The sequence below is a fragment of the Lithohypha guttulata genome (assembly GCF_036872675.1).
Source record: "Lithohypha guttulata strain CCFEE 5908 chromosome Unknown scaffold_1, whole genome shotgun sequence".
Classification (NCBI taxonomy): Eukaryota; Fungi; Ascomycota; class Eurotiomycetes; order Chaetothyriales; family Trichomeriaceae; genus Lithohypha; species Lithohypha guttulata.
The window spans coordinates 2,871,573-2,886,189 of NW_027042750.1; the positions used below are offsets into that span (position 1 = coordinate 2,871,573).

A 14,617-nucleotide genomic window follows, 5' to 3' on the forward strand; every position below is an offset into this window, starting at 1 on the left:
CTTAGACCATTGATCTTCACCATCAAATCTGTTCGCTTGCGTAACTGTTCTTCAAACTCATATACTTGTCCCCGATCTCAGCTGCCAACCCGGTATCTCCACGCCAGGAAGATATTGCACTTAATTTGGCGAGTATCTCTAGCTGACCCTCAAGCTCTTCGATCCAGCGGAGTTGCTCTGCGGCCTTTTCAAGCATATCAGTCGCGTTACTCATCAACAGTTTGACCTCTGTGTTTTGCTTTCCATTGCTCGTAGCATTCTGCAAACCTGCCAAGCCCATGTACGCGTCTGCTAGAAGCATGTAGCATCGTCCTGCAATATCGCAATCCAAGCATTCTAATACGTGCGGCAAGGCTGCTGTCAACAAATCTCTTGCAGCAGCGAATTCATAGCTTGCGTTCAGAATGTGCGAGAGCGCGAGTACGGCATCCCACATGGCAGGAAGCACTCTTGACCGATATGACATGTGGACCGCTCGCATGGCAAGGCTAAATCCTTGGTGCGCTTTGTCGCTTTTGGCATACAGCTGTGCTTTCATCGTCAGAAGTTTGGCCATGAGTAGCACGTCATTGTTTTCCACCAAGACTTTATCAGCCAGAATCTCTATCTTCTCGAGTGCCCGCAGAAACTCGCGTTGACGTATGAGCAGATCGATCTCGAGAAGGCTGACTTGCGTTGAAGTATCAACCTCAGAATGTGGCTGCTGTGATACGAGTTGTCCAACGATGTGACTTGCAGCAGTCAGGTTGTCCCTATGCAGCAGTCGACGCGCCCGCAGAATGAGTGTCGATACTGTGTGGTATGTCCTGTATTTGAGAACATTGGTAACCTTGCTTGGTATGCTTGCAAGCACGCGTTCGGATTCGTATAAGCGACCCATTTGTGCAAGAAAACCAGCTTGTCGGGTAGTACATTTCAATGTATCTTCTAAAGGTGCTTCGTGAGAATGACACAACAGAAATCGTTCTCCACTAGATTGAGCAAGACGAGTCTGGCCTATGCGAGAAAAAAGAGCGGTCTTCATGAGCAGTGCTAGACCGGTACTGTTGGGCACCGCTTTGATGATGTTGATATGTGCAGCTTTCACAATGTTCTCGAAGCACACCGCAATACTTTCACCGTGCTGCAGTGAGAGCTTTGCCTCAGAAAGGTGTGATGTACTGAGAAGTGTCCACATCTCGGCCTCCTTGGCTCTACTCTTCAAGAAGTTCAGACCCTCGCTTTCGTTCGCTAATATGCCAGTGTCACGGATTGCTTGCATCTGAGAGGGAAATGCGCGACCAAAGTGGTAGAGCCATGACATACAGTAATTGAGGCAGACTGTGTCCCTGTTCTCACGAGCGGTAGAGATAGCTTCTTGCATGGCTGGTATAGCTTCGTCATAGCAGCCGAAGTCGGCTTGCAGTATTGCAAGGTTTAGGAGGGCGTACTGGTAGAAGGTTCGATCGCGGGCTTGTATCGTGTAATCAAAATAACGATGTAAATTGTCGAAGGCAGAAGTGAAATCACCTGCTCGCCATGAATCCAGAAAAGCGAGATAATGAGCAAGCTTTGGCGCAGAAGTACCGGCTGCTGCCATCCTCTTCATTGTCGTCTTCATCATTTCTGGCAATCTTCCACCGTAGCCTGTCACTGTTAGATACGTAAGACTTAATTGGATTACCCTTACCCTGCATTTCCGAGACTTGAAACTCCATAAGCTTCTCCACGTCGTACGTGCTGGCGGATGTCTGAGTGGTGTCGCCATCGTCAACCAAAGATCTATACATCAAAGATGCGAGAGGATGTGATATATCGATGTCCAGATCAGCCAGATTAACGTCAAATGCGTTATGGAGAGCGTGTGGGTTCCTCCTCGTAAATGCTGCTTTGGAAGGCATACGGTAGGCGACGAAGTCGGTCCATAATGCCACGCTGTCCTGGAACTGCAATCTCACGTACTCGAGCGAGCAGCGTCGAATGAAAGTGCCAAGCGGAGAAGTTCTGACGACTTTGCCAGCAGGTTCTGGGACAACTCCCTTATCACGCTCCCTGAGCAAGTCCTCGCGTGTTTTACCAAGTAGTAAAGGGGTTTGGGTGATGAAGTCATCAAGTGCATCAACACAATCAATTGTCCACATGTCTTTCAAGAGCAAATCCCAGATGCTTCTGCCTGGTATGGCTGATTGTTCTCTCGCTAGAGCCTTCTCCAGGTCAAGTATATCCTCACCATCTTGCTGCTGCACCGAGTCATCTCGGTCGCTTGCATCAGGCAAGATTTTGCTCATCAATACATCGAGAACTTTGGTGGTGCCTGAGAACGGTACCGAATTCTTCAAGTAAAGCCGTGCTAAGATCAGGATCACGACTTTGGATGGTGTGACGAAACGACCCATCTTGACGTTGATTTGACTTTCATCTCGTTGCTGCGCAGCAGACACTCACCATGTCTCTCTCTCAAACACCGACCTCTACAGACAAGCAGAAACTGAAAAGTTCATGTCATTTGCATTGTCTTTCGAATATATGGTATTGTCGGAACAAACGCGCTCGGGTAGACACTCGCACCAAGTCGCGTCGGTCAATCAAGTGACATGATTGGTCACTCGTTTCTGCAACACTTGAATTTCTACGACTCGGAGTACAAATACAGTACGCCAAACTTATTCATCCATAACTTTCTTCATTCAGATACTTTCTACATATTTACCTACTTACACGATGGCATTCACTAGACCTGATCTTGGTGAAGAACTACCACTCCTGGCTTCTGGAAAGGTCAGAGAATTGTACGAGGTGGACAGTAAGACCCTGTTGTTCGTCGCATCAGATCGAATATCAGCGTACGATGTGATCATGCAAAACGTGAGTTCTCTTGTATAACAGAAAAGGTCTGACACACTAACCTTTCCAGGGCATACCCAACAAGGGCAAAATTTTGACATTGATGACAGCCTTCTGGTTCGAGTATCTTCAGAAGCACGTTCCTGGCTTGAAGACACACTTTCTCGGTCTCAAAGTGCCTGACATTGTTCCAGATGCTGCGAAAGCACAGCTAGTCAACCGAAGCATGCTGGTTCGCAAACTCAAAATATTTCCTATAGAAGCCATCGTGCGTGGCTATATCACAGGTTCTGCGTGGTCGTCCTATAAGAAAACAGGCGCGGTCAATGGCAAGAGGATGCCGGAAGGTCTGCAGGAATCGCAGGAATTCCCGGAACCAATATATACCCCGAGCACAAAAGCTGAATTAGGCCAGCACGACGAAAACATCTCCACAGAAGAAGCTGCCAAGATCGTCGGCGATAAGTATGCCAAGCGGATCGAGGAACTGGCTCTGCAAATCTACTCTACCGCGAAAGAGTATGCCAAGCAGCAGGGTATTGTCATCGCCGACACCAAGTTTGAGTTTGGTCTTGATGAAGAGACTGACGAGGTCGTGCTGGTGGACGAGGTTTTGACTCCAGATAGTTCACGGTTCTGGTCAGCAAGGACATACCAGATAGGCAAATCCCAAGACAGCTTCGACAAGCAGTACCTGCGAGACTGGTTGACCAGCAACGGCTTGAAAGGCAAAGAAGGTGTATCGATGCCACAGAATATAGCGGAAGAGACTAGCTCGAAGTACGAGGAGGCCTTCCACATATTGACGGGCCAGACATTGGCGGAAGCCAAAAGCTGATCTGTCTGGTTATAATCAACGGATTGAGATTAGCATAAGGGCAATCAGGTTGCCCTCCTCTTCTCCTTATCGTAATCGCTCATTGTGTCGCGCTTGACTTTCTCGTCCCAATCTGGCATTGCCCGTCGCTCCTCTGCTTTTTGTCTCATCGCTTCGACGGTAACTTCACTGAGCCTGGCACTGCCCTGGTCGCCCTCTTGCCATCCTGTTCTTCCATCCAGCTGACCTCTTTCGTTCAGATTTGTCGCCCACATAGCTGATACCGAAAGGTCAAACGCACCTGGCTCTCTGTCGATCAGACCAATGCCAAAACTTTTAATCTTCTGTCGTAGCATTTCAGATTGAGGTTCAGTAATGAAACCCTGGTTTGTTCGTACGAAATCATGAAATCTTATCAGGACGGTCTCCCATTCAGCAGGGCTATTCGGCCCGTTCGCGCCCTTGTGACGTTTCGTGAGCAGTTTGTGTTGATGAATGTCGGACTCCACGATTGAATCTGTTTGGATATTGACAAAGTATCTTCTTCCATCACTCTTGACACGTAGTGCGAGGTACGAGTACGGCTCGATGTTCCAAAATAGCTCGCCAAACAACGTCCTTCCTCGATCGTGGTTTCGGAACGCGGCATATCCAGTCTTCATCACATCCGGACGGTCGTGAGGAAGCTTCGTCGAGATGTTCCCATGAAACCGTACATGAGCAGGAGTGTCGCTCGCAGCATCAGCAGGCATTTGCGTCAACTTGGCTTCCGAAAAGCCCCCTACAGTCTGATCTGTCATCATCTTCATCCATGTTGCTGTTTGTGGTTCCTCGAAATCGAGCAATGGTTGAGGTATCGTTGTGATGGTTAGTGCTTCAAGGTTGATGGCTTACAACTGTCAGCTACTATGGTTGGTGGTATTCAAGACAACACATACTGAATTTAGCCTGCCGCTGGAATTCTTGGTTTGTTCTCGTCCAGAAACCTGGAGCGGCATATCGTCGTAGTGTTGCCCGGAACATCTTGACCTGTCGCAAGCTTAGAACAGAGTATTGTTTACTCTATCATGCTTCAACATGGCGGTGAATTAACATCAATTCGACACGACCATAACGATTCCTGTGCGAGAAATGCTCTCAACATCTGTCGCTGCATCGGAGCAGATGAGCACGAGCCCATGTCATTGCCACCACCGGATGTTACACGTAGAACCGAAGCTTTGCCGAGCAACATCAAGCTCTTCGGGTCCATGAGACCACATGCAGCCTGTCCTTCCACTTCTTTTCAGCGATCTTTCTGTAAACCATATGACCGTCATCCAGAAAGCACAAAGCCATGTCAAGGTTTGGTTCAAGCAGATGTCCTCGAGCAATGGAACAAGTATAGGTTCCAGCCGTATCAAGGACTTTGTTTTGCTGTCATACTTCAGAGCTCGAAAAAGGGGCTTCGCTTACATGACCGAATTTATGAGTTGAAACTGAGCGGGTTGATTGTATCCAGTTCTGGTTGAGCATTCAGCAATGAGCCTTGCCCGACCACGAGGGCGTGGCACAGATCTCGCAACCAATACTGTGCTGCAGGCACTTCGCAGCATTTCAGTAATCAGTCATTCTACGAAGTCTTCCGGATTCTGCTACCTCCAACCTACTACTCTATCTAACACTCAGATGGCAAAGCTCGTGTGTCGTGGCTAACATATCTTTGTGAGCTGGGTTAGCTTTGACTGACTCAGGGGAACATGGTATGTCAGTATAGCTTAGTTCATGTCGAATAATTATTACGGCAACCACATGCACTGGCGATGGGCAGGTACAGGAGATGGCGAATGAATGCTTTAACCTATTTGAGGAGCTCTGGGTGCAAGAATTGATATTAGTGATGCGACCACGTTGAGACCTTGACGACTAACCGCGTCTCTGGATTAACAGGTAGTATGCTTACATGAAACCATAGAAACAATTCTTTCTCGACAAGACCGACGCCGAACCCCAAACTTTGATGTGCAGATATGTCAATCAGTCAGTGCTTGCGATGGAGCGCCTTCACTTGTCCACTTTCACCACACGTTCAGCTTACCAACTCTCAAGTTTGTGCAAACACTGTCACTCACCGAGAAAACAACAGTAGAATTCTGAAGGCATTCTCAGCCTGCACTATCTTGCTCGGTGAAGTAGCAAGTGACGAGACTTACTATTTAATACAGTCAGCGAGTTCCAAATGTTCTCAGCATCGCACCTTCCACATTCTTTCCAGCAATCTCCCTCAACCTTCAACAACCACATCTTCTAGACATTCTCCTACACCCTACAGTGCTGAGTGACGCATCGACTTAGCTTTGCGACAGTTTGCGCTTATCTGCAACTTGACCAGCTCAGAAAATCTAACAAAGAATATCGAAGGCTCTTGTCGTCTTGAATACTGGTATCTGAAACAGCCTTGTTACAGGTCAACGCAATCAGTAAGTGATACTCTGGCGCTGTGACTACTTTCCGTTTGTCCATCCGTCACAGAAATTGCTAACGAGTATAAAGTGAGCAATTCTACCGCCATTCCCAGATCTCGCTACCTTTGGGGAGATATTTATCCTTCCCAATTTTCCCATCCACCATCGCCTGATCGGTCTCAGCAATCAACGCCCAGACCTGATTCGCTTCGACAGCCAATTCGACACTCACTCGCAGCGATGCAGTCTTCACGTAGCCACAACAATCTGGCTGACTTGCCCAGCGCGCTCGAGAACCTCAACCTTGAGTCACGAACCGCTGCCTCCACACCAGCACCTAGACACAAACTTGGTAACACAACCCTCCTGCTGGTATTCTTTGAAATCACTAACTCTTGCTCAGCAGGATCATCTCGAAGCTCGTTGCTGACGCCACCTGTGGACGCTAATTCAGACTCCTTCCCCGATATCCAGCATGCAAAGAACAATGGCGGCAAAGATCGAACTATCTATCTCGAGTCAAAGTCAGATGACGATGTCTTTGGAGGTGGTGCCAAGTTGCAGTCCGACACCAGCGATCGATCCACAGCAGCAGTACCTGAAGACACTATTTCTCCTACCACGAAGATCACCCCTCGATCCGACCGCTTGACCGAACCTATCACTCCTGAGAATGCTCAAGGACTCCTTCCGCACGAGGCTTGTGTGTTTGTTGCAAAGTACGTATGGCCATATGTGAAGGAGGACAATAGCTTACCAAGACTAGTCTTTCTGTACACCGCACTGATGCGCAGCTCGAAGAATCAGTTCGCCAGCTTTTCGAAGAATACGGCCCCTGCATCATCAAGATTCGACGAGACAGACACAAGCATCCCTTCGCGATTGTGCAGTACTATGTAAGTCTTCAGAGATCCTGTGGCTGCTGCTTTACTAAATCTAGCAAGAACATCGAGGATGCCTCCCGAGCCATCGAAGAGGGCCGTGACATGATCGTGGATGATCGGAAGGTTCGTACTGAGCGCTCGGCAGCCCGATGTGAGTATATCCTCCGAACCGGTGACACCGGCTTATCTTCTGGGTCAGGCACGGTCATCCTCAGTCGAGTTGGTGGTGGTTCTGTTTCCAAGCAAGAAGCTCAAGAGGAGCTCGGTCCCTTCGGCGCCATCTCAGAGACGAGTCCGACTACTCACTCAGATGCCATTCACCACGGAATTCCTGAAGGCACATACGTAAAATTTGTGTATTGGCAGGATTTTGACGACTGTCTTAAGGTACCGCCACTCTTGATGGTCTTACCCGACTTAGCTAACATTGGTCCAGCAATACAACAATACGAGCACTGTCTTCCGAGTTGTTGAAGCTCCCAAGATCGAGGCTCGGATTCGACTCGGTCCTACTCCGGTCGGCTTTGTAACTCGACGTCCGCGAACACCTCCATCAACAGGTCTATCACCGACTGATGAGAAGTCTATCTACTGTGGTAATCTACCCGAAGACATTAGCGAAGCGGAGCTGCAAAAACTATTCGAGAGCTATGGACAGATCCTAAGTTGCAACGTCATCCGCAAGCCAATTATGGGTATGTCGTGGAAACTCACACCGCTTGGAAAGTCAGCTAACGCATTCTAGGTGGTCAAGGCTTCAACATCTTCGGTTTCATCGAGTTCTCCAGTAAAGCGGAAGCTAAAGCAGCTGCATTGGTCGAAATGGACATCCGTGGAAAACGAATTCGAGTGGAGCGAAAGGAGTACTCTGGCCGACGATTAGCTCGACTCCAACCTGCTTTTCAGCCGGCTTTTGAAGAGCGACCACGAACACGTGCCTGGGGACGACCACCCAACGTCTACCAACCACCTGGTGCTCATCTGCCTTATGGTTTTCAGCCGTTCTACATGCAACAGCCTCCGTCTGGCTATTCTCCGTACCACCAGGGTTACGGTTGGCCTGTGAGTCCTCCCCACTCGGCCTTGCGCCGTCGTGGCAACACCTCTGGTAACTACCTTACTGGTGCCCCTCAGGTTGCTCAACCATATGCTCCTGCTAGCCATTCTGTCTTCGGTGCTCTAGCTCAGCAGATGCGAGATATTGAAGCTGAGAACAATCAGTACTCTGCTCGACGCTATCTGTAGGACACACAATCACTGGCCATGTATCTTTCGAGTCGGTATTGGCTTGCTTTGGTGACAACAGTCCGATCTCGCGATGGACAATTGTAAGGTTGTCTTCACTCGCCTGCGATACTCGATCACATATTCACACAGTCGTGCAAGTGAGCCTTGCATTAAAGCATATAATCTTATGATACCCTCTCCGAAAATAATGAACAGAGATGATTGCTATAATCAATGGTTGAGCTCAGACATAGTTTCTTCAATGTTGATAGAAAATTGAGAAATGCCAAAAAATTATGTTTCGATCTCTCAGACTGGGTACTTGGACGCTTAGATTTCATAGGAATTGGTTCTTGATTCTTGGATCGTGGAGGTGTTCCTCTAGGCACTTTCCTCCCGCAATCCAGGACATTTAATCAAATTCTTCACACCTTGTCCTCCAACATTTCCATCCCTAGTCGCCTTCCAAGCCTCCTCAAACTCTTCAAATTCCCAGACCTTATTTATCAATCTCTCGACGTTTCTAATCACTCCTCGCGCGAGTAGATCCCGTGCCGTCTCAAAGTCGCCGCTTTTGTACCGGAACGCTCCGTGGAGGTGAATTTCTTTTTCGCTTAGGTCCGTGATGGGGAAGCCGTCCATAGCTGCGGTCTTGCTTAGACCTGTTTGGACCATGTGTCCACCTGGTCGCAGGGCGTGGATGCATAGACGTGTTGCTAGAGGGGAGCCGGTGGCTTCTATTGCGGCGTCAGCGCCGGTGCCTGTGTTGATGTTTTCGTCTTGTTTGATGGTCGTGGCTGTTTCAGCTGGACTGTTGCCAATATGCGAGGAATTGATGGTATGTACCGTTGTTGCTGTATTGATTGCTGTTCCTGACATCTGTCCATTCTCGTGGCCACTACCGAGGAGCCATTCTTTTGCAAGGCTGAGCTTTTTATCGTCTATGTCGACCAAGATGAGCTTGTTAGCACCATATGAACAGGCTATCGCTGCTAGTGCGAGACCGATGGTGCCTGCTCCCGTCACAAGGACAGATTTTGTCATTGGATTGATGCCCGCTAGTCTGACAGCGTGGACTGCAACGGCAAGAGGTTCGATGAACACACCCTCCTTGAGGCTGATGTGTTCGGGAAGTTTGTAGCATAATGATTCCGGAAGCACGTAGTATTCTGACAACGTGCCAGGCGTGCTGCGTATAAATGGGACTTTGGTTGCCTGTCCGTTGTTGTTTGTCACCGTCGTCGTGATTTCTGCATCCTCGTAAAAAGAAGCAGCGAAGCGCATATCGAAGCAGAGATTGTACATGCCTTCTGCGCATCGAATGCAAGTTCGACATGGGATTGCTGGTTCAATAGCAACATTATCTCCTACGATAAGAGATCTGACTGCTGGACCGATCTGATACACGGTCGCTGTTGCTTCATGACCCATGACAAGACCATTTGAACTGTCCTTGCCAATACCAGGTTGCGAGACGTAATACTGCGCGTACTTTCGCTTGTCGCTACCAATACCGCCGTGGAGGTGGAAGTGTTCATCGCTGCCACATACACCAGTGTAGGCTATTTGCAGGAGTACGTGATCTGCAGGATAGTCTGAGAGCTTTGGAACCGGAATTGTGCCTAGGCATGCTGATTCTGGACCATGAAGCAGGACGCAAGGATTTTCAGATTTGCTGATGTTCGCCATATGCAAATGCCTTCGACTGTGAATTGTATTGTGTAGATTGCTAGGTATTGTTAAGGTGTGGGATTCTTTACAGTGTTACCTTCATCCTTGGATACGGCGCACATATATATGATAACAACCACATCTTGGTCGACAAAATTGGGAGGCCTGATGTGACTGATGCCCATTCATTTGGCTCGTCGAAGTCCAGACCACTACTCGAGCAACGTATAACCACTGAGAATCGAATCGTAGCCTGAACCCTGGGACGGCATCGTGTTCCTCCATCGGGCCATGTTTTACCGATGGGACTGTCAATAAGTCATGTGTTGTCAGTATCGACCATCAATGCAATATCCGGCTGGTTAATGACCAATCATAGAGTATCGCCTGTCAGTCTTGCATAAACACTAAAGAGAAGCTTCGGTTTGTTGATGCAATGCGTTGTGATTACATTGCGCATCACATCTGGTAGATACTTTGTGGAAATTCCAACGCTAGCAAGAACGCGTTTCAATATCAACCACATACAGTACGTTCAATGCTGGCTCCACTCGATCGTATTCAGATCGACGCCCTCCTGTACAAGCTCCCACAGAGGACTTAGCTCCCGCAGGAACTGTACTCGCTCGCTTACAGCCTTGAGCACATAGTCCACCTCACTTTTGGTAGTGAATCGACCAATACCGAATCTTATACTGCTGTGTGCACTCTCGTCGCTGCTACCAAGTGCCCGTAGGACATACGACGGCTCCAAAGAAGCAGATGTGCAAGCTGAACCTGACGATAAAGCGATATCTTTCAACGCCATAAGCAGAGACTCACCCTCAACATAGGCAAACGAAACATTGACGCAGCCAGGATAGTGTTTCTCCTTGTCTCCGTTCAGTGTCGTGTGCTCCATAGCCATCAGACCATCCAGAAGGTGCTTTGAAAGTGATGAAATGCGCTTGTGATCATACTGGAAATGTGGTTAGCTGAAATCCAGATTAAAGCTGAGGATAAAAGATGTGTATGAAGGTAGAATCATAACCCCTGCTTTGTAATCAAAGCGAATGACAAGAAGCTTATGTCAAACGCTCAGAAAGCCATGCATGTTTTAAGCAGCAATATAATCATGGAAGGGAAAGTGTAAGGTAAGGAAGGCAGGGACTTACAGTCATCTCTTCGTTTGCAATTTTGCACGCCTCACCAAAGCCGACAACAAGATGTGGCGCGAGAGTGCCACTTCGCAAACCTCTTTCCTGACCACCACCCGAGATGATAGGGTCGATTCTGACACGAGGTCGTCGTCGTACGTAGCAGGCGCCAATGCCTTTTGGTCCGTAGATCTTGTGCGACGATATCGACATAAGATCCACATTCCACTTATTGACGTCTATTGGAATCTTGCCAACTGCTTGGGCACCGTCGGTGTGGAAATAGATCTTCTTCGACCGGCACAACTGGCCAATCTCTTCCATCGGCTGAATGACTCCGATTTCGTTGTTGACAGTCATGATACTGACCATCATTGTATCTGGGCGAATGGCATCCTTGAGCTGTTGCATATCGACCAAGCCGTTGTTTCCGACAGGAAGATATGTGACTTCGAAACCGTCGTCTTGCAGACGCCTGCAGCTATCTAGGACACACTTGTGTTCGGTCTGGCATGTAATGATATGCTTCTTCTTGCCACCTCGACCGAAGAAACGAGCGACACCCTTTATGCTCATATTGTTGCTCTCAGTAGCGCCGCTTGTGAAAATGATCTCTTTTGGGTCAGCTCCGATGAGCTTTGCCACATGCTCTCTTGCTTGGTCTGCCGCCTTTTCTGATTCCCAGCCGTACGCGTGAGTCCTCGAATGGGGGTTTCCGTACATGCCGGTGAGGTAGGGCATCATCGCGTCTAAGACTCGTGGGTCGACGGGAGTCGTCGCTTGTGCGTCTAAATAGATTGGTCTTGTGCCTTGGTCCATGATGGTCGCCTGTCCAAGAATCCCGGCAGTAGGGCTCATAGCTATGTCGCCAGACAGGCCACCCGACAACGATGACTGTGAGGGTGATTGGCCACTCTGCTGAACGAACTTTTTCTGATCTACTCTGATAGCTGACTCAATATCTTGTACTTGTGCATTTTGTGGCTTGGACTGTGAAACATAACTGCGTCTTTGGCCGACAATGAGGCTTGATCGTTGTGCTGGTCGGAGTTGGGATGTATGGATTGAGGAAGATGCTCGCCGAGAGCATAATCTGGAGGCATGCCTCACTGCTATTTTAGCTGATCCAGACATTGTGGTGGTTTGTTGCCTGAAAGCTCAACGAAGAGTTCCAAGATCGCGATTCTATAGGAAATAGATCAATAGTTTGGAGGCAGTGTACAAGTCGTGAATGATGACGGGAAGACAACGATGGCGATAAGTCGACCTCTGGAGAATCGACAATCAAGAAGGTTCTTCCATGGACAGTTCTACCCCATAACTCGGTCATACTTTTTTGAACGTGACCCGACCTCGGCAGGCCTTCCGTTTTGAGCGGTGTTGCCATTGATGCCTCAGGCTATAAACCCACCCTGTCCGAGTACTGCGACGATGTATGAATTGTTGGATTGGGAATGATATGATAAATTGGACATCCGTATAGCTTGCACGAAGATTTTCGAAATGACACAGTGTATAGCAATTTGGATGTCGTCGCAGCCAGCAGCACATTGTAATTTTAGTGTGGCAAACATCCCACGTGCTTTATATGAGCATAACTTATGCGAGAAGTATATCTTATGCAGGAGCGTAAGGTAGAAACTCGGACGCCAGTCAGTACCAGCACTGGCATTACAATGTTGTACGGATCACATTGCAGCAACCTGAACCTACTGTAGGTGTTCAGGACTTACCAAGAACGAGGTAGGCAGAACAATTCACAAGACTCATGCATAATCGACGCGACACGCATTTCGGCACAGCCACGGGCTTGGACATGCGTCATCTTGCTTAGACTAATTCGGGGTAGCCAGGACCATCTTGGGTGCAACGACGTGTGAGCATGCGAGGATTCTTATTAGAGGATGATTACGGCAAACAGTCTTGGGACCTCATGTACATATTGTAAAAGATCCACCGATGCCCATACCCTACTAGCTGCTTCTTGCAGACAGCATCTTTCTTCTCTATCCTAGTTTCCTCGTATACCTGCAATTAATCCTAGATCTTTGAATATACTAATACCTCATTTCTTGACCGGCGCATTCAACCCACTTCTTCCTAAGCGGTCCTCGGAGGGGCAGGATGTCAATCAAAGGGTTTACCAAAGGAATAACAAGAACTCCTCAGCAGTTCAAGCAGAGATTCAATATCGGAGACATCACTAAGGATGCTATCTTCATCGATGCCGAACGGCGCTTTGAAGAACTCGAAAGAGAAACAAAAAAGTTGCACGACGAGTCTAAGAAATACTTCGAGGCAATTAATGGTGGACATAGTTGAGCTGTCGAGTATGAACGCGCGCTAATGTCTACAGGCATGCTCGACCACCAAATTGAGTTCTCGCAAGGCATAGCCGAAATATACAAGCCAATATCCGGTCGCATGTCTGATCCGAACTCTCTGATACCGGAAGGGAACCCAGAAGGCATACGTGCATGCGAAGAGTACGAGAGCATAGTACGGGATTTGAAAGCTACTCTACAGCCCGAGCTAGAGATGATTGAGCAGAGAGTTATTGCGCCTGCGGACCAGCTGCTAGAGGTCGTTAAGGTCATTCGCAAGATTGTCCTCAAGAGACAGCACAAACAGCTCGATTACGACCGGCATCGCGCGGTTTTGAAGAAGTTACAAGATAAAAAGGAAAAGACCTTGAAGGATGAAAAGGCCATGTTCAAGGCAGAGAACGACGTGGAACAAGCAACACAGGACTTCGAATATTTTAACAACCTCCTCAAGGACGAGCTGCCTAAACTCTTCGGCCTCGAAGCCGAGTTCATCCGACCTCTCTTCCAATCGTTTTACTACATGCAGTTGAACGTTTTCTACACCTTGCATGAGAAAATGCAAGCTATAAACATTGGTTACTTTGACCTAACGCTCGATATCGAAGCAGCCTTCGAGAAGAAGCGAGGAGATATCAAAGAACAAGCCGAAGCCTTGTCAATAGTCCATTTCAAAGCAGCAGGTGTGAAGAGAACAAACACACTGCAATCCAAGTTTGGTGGCTCAAAATATGCACAAAAAGCAGAAGAAGCGAAAGCGGCACGTATCGGTGGCCGCCACCACGACCCAGAAGCAGGCGAAGCTAACCCACCTCCACCATACTCTCCAGGTTTGGCGAGCACAACCACTTCTACACCAGCCAGCCCTTCATTAAGCGCAGCGATAGCAGCAAAGGGAAAGCCACCGCCACCAAAACCAAAGCCTAGCAGATTGAGTGGTGTGCCAGCTGCAGAGACTGTGACTGCGCTGTACGATTATGAGGCACAAGCGGAAGGTGATCTAAGCTTTGTTACAGGCGAGACCATTGAGATCATTTCGAGAACACAAAACGAGAACGAATGGTGGACGGGCAGGGTAGGTGGGAGACAGGGGCAGTTTCCAGGTAAGTTTACAGTTGAGTCTTGGGACTACTTCTGGAGCTTGCCTAACACATTCTTCACAGGCAACTATGTACGCCTCAACTAATTCTCCCTTATGACCACGAGAGATGCGTGCATTCCTCCACAGCATAGAGCCATCTACAAAGAGACCATGTTATAGATACGCGTGGCTGCTATTGTATAGACGTGA

At 48.4% G+C, this 14,617-nt stretch overlaps 7 protein-coding genes across 7 annotated transcripts; 3 read left to right on the plus strand and 4 right to left on the minus strand.

Annotated features, from left to right (window-relative positions):
- Positions 1 to 22: 22 nt before the first annotated feature.
- Positions 23 to 2,375, minus strand: apc5 (the record flags this gene model as incomplete). The annotated part of the gene is made up of 2 exons (XM_064895431.1): positions 23 to 1,626; positions 1,670 to 2,375. 2 exons carry the CDS (start codon positions 2,373 to 2,375, stop codon positions 23 to 25), a joined length of 2,310 nt encoding a protein of 769 aa, XP_064758118.1.
- Positions 2,376 to 2,700: 325 nt separating this feature from the next.
- ADE1 (Bifunctional purine biosynthetic protein ade1) lies at positions 2,701 to 3,661 on the plus strand (the record flags this gene model as incomplete). The annotated part of the gene is made up of 2 exons (XM_064895432.1): positions 2,701 to 2,844; positions 2,894 to 3,661. 2 exons carry the CDS (start codon positions 2,701 to 2,703, stop codon positions 3,659 to 3,661), a joined length of 912 nt encoding a protein of 303 aa, XP_064758119.1.
- A 44-nt stretch (positions 3,662 to 3,705) lies between these two features.
- LTR64_001052 (uncharacterized protein) lies at positions 3,706 to 4,663 on the minus strand (the record flags this gene model as incomplete). Its single annotated transcript, XM_064895433.1, has 2 exons — positions 3,706 to 4,529; positions 4,579 to 4,663. The coding sequence occupies 2 exons, from the start codon at positions 4,661 to 4,663 to the stop codon at positions 3,706 to 3,708; spliced, it is 909 nt and encodes a 302-aa protein (XP_064758120.1).
- A 1,661-nt stretch (positions 4,664 to 6,324) lies between these two features.
- Positions 6,325 to 8,213, plus strand: LTR64_001053 (uncharacterized protein; the record flags this gene model as incomplete). Its single annotated transcript, XM_064895434.1, has 4 exons — positions 6,325 to 6,980; positions 7,025 to 7,355; positions 7,405 to 7,663; positions 7,714 to 8,213. 4 exons carry the CDS (start codon positions 6,325 to 6,327, stop codon positions 8,211 to 8,213), a joined length of 1,746 nt encoding a protein of 581 aa, XP_064758121.1.
- A 363-nt stretch (positions 8,214 to 8,576) lies between these two features.
- LTR64_001054 (uncharacterized protein) lies at positions 8,577 to 9,884 on the minus strand (the record flags this gene model as incomplete). Its single annotated transcript, XM_064895435.1, has 1 exon — positions 8,577 to 9,884. One exon carries the CDS (start codon positions 9,882 to 9,884, stop codon positions 8,577 to 8,579), a length of 1,308 nt encoding a protein of 435 aa, XP_064758122.1.
- A 517-nt stretch (positions 9,885 to 10,401) lies between these two features.
- Positions 10,402 to 12,136, minus strand: NFS1 (cysteine desulfurase; the record flags this gene model as incomplete). The annotated part of the gene is made up of 2 exons (XM_064895436.1): positions 10,402 to 10,824; positions 11,021 to 12,136. The coding sequence occupies 2 exons, from the start codon at positions 12,134 to 12,136 to the stop codon at positions 10,402 to 10,404; spliced, it is 1,539 nt and encodes a 512-aa protein (XP_064758123.1).
- A 1,224-nt stretch (positions 12,137 to 13,360) lies between these two features.
- hob1 (BAR adaptor protein Hob1) lies at positions 13,361 to 14,512 on the plus strand (the record flags this gene model as incomplete). The annotated part of the gene is made up of 2 exons (XM_064895437.1): positions 13,361 to 14,429; positions 14,490 to 14,512. The coding sequence occupies 2 exons, from the start codon at positions 13,361 to 13,363 to the stop codon at positions 14,510 to 14,512; spliced, it is 1,092 nt and encodes a 363-aa protein (XP_064758124.1).
- Positions 14,513 to 14,617: the final 105 nt, after the last annotated feature.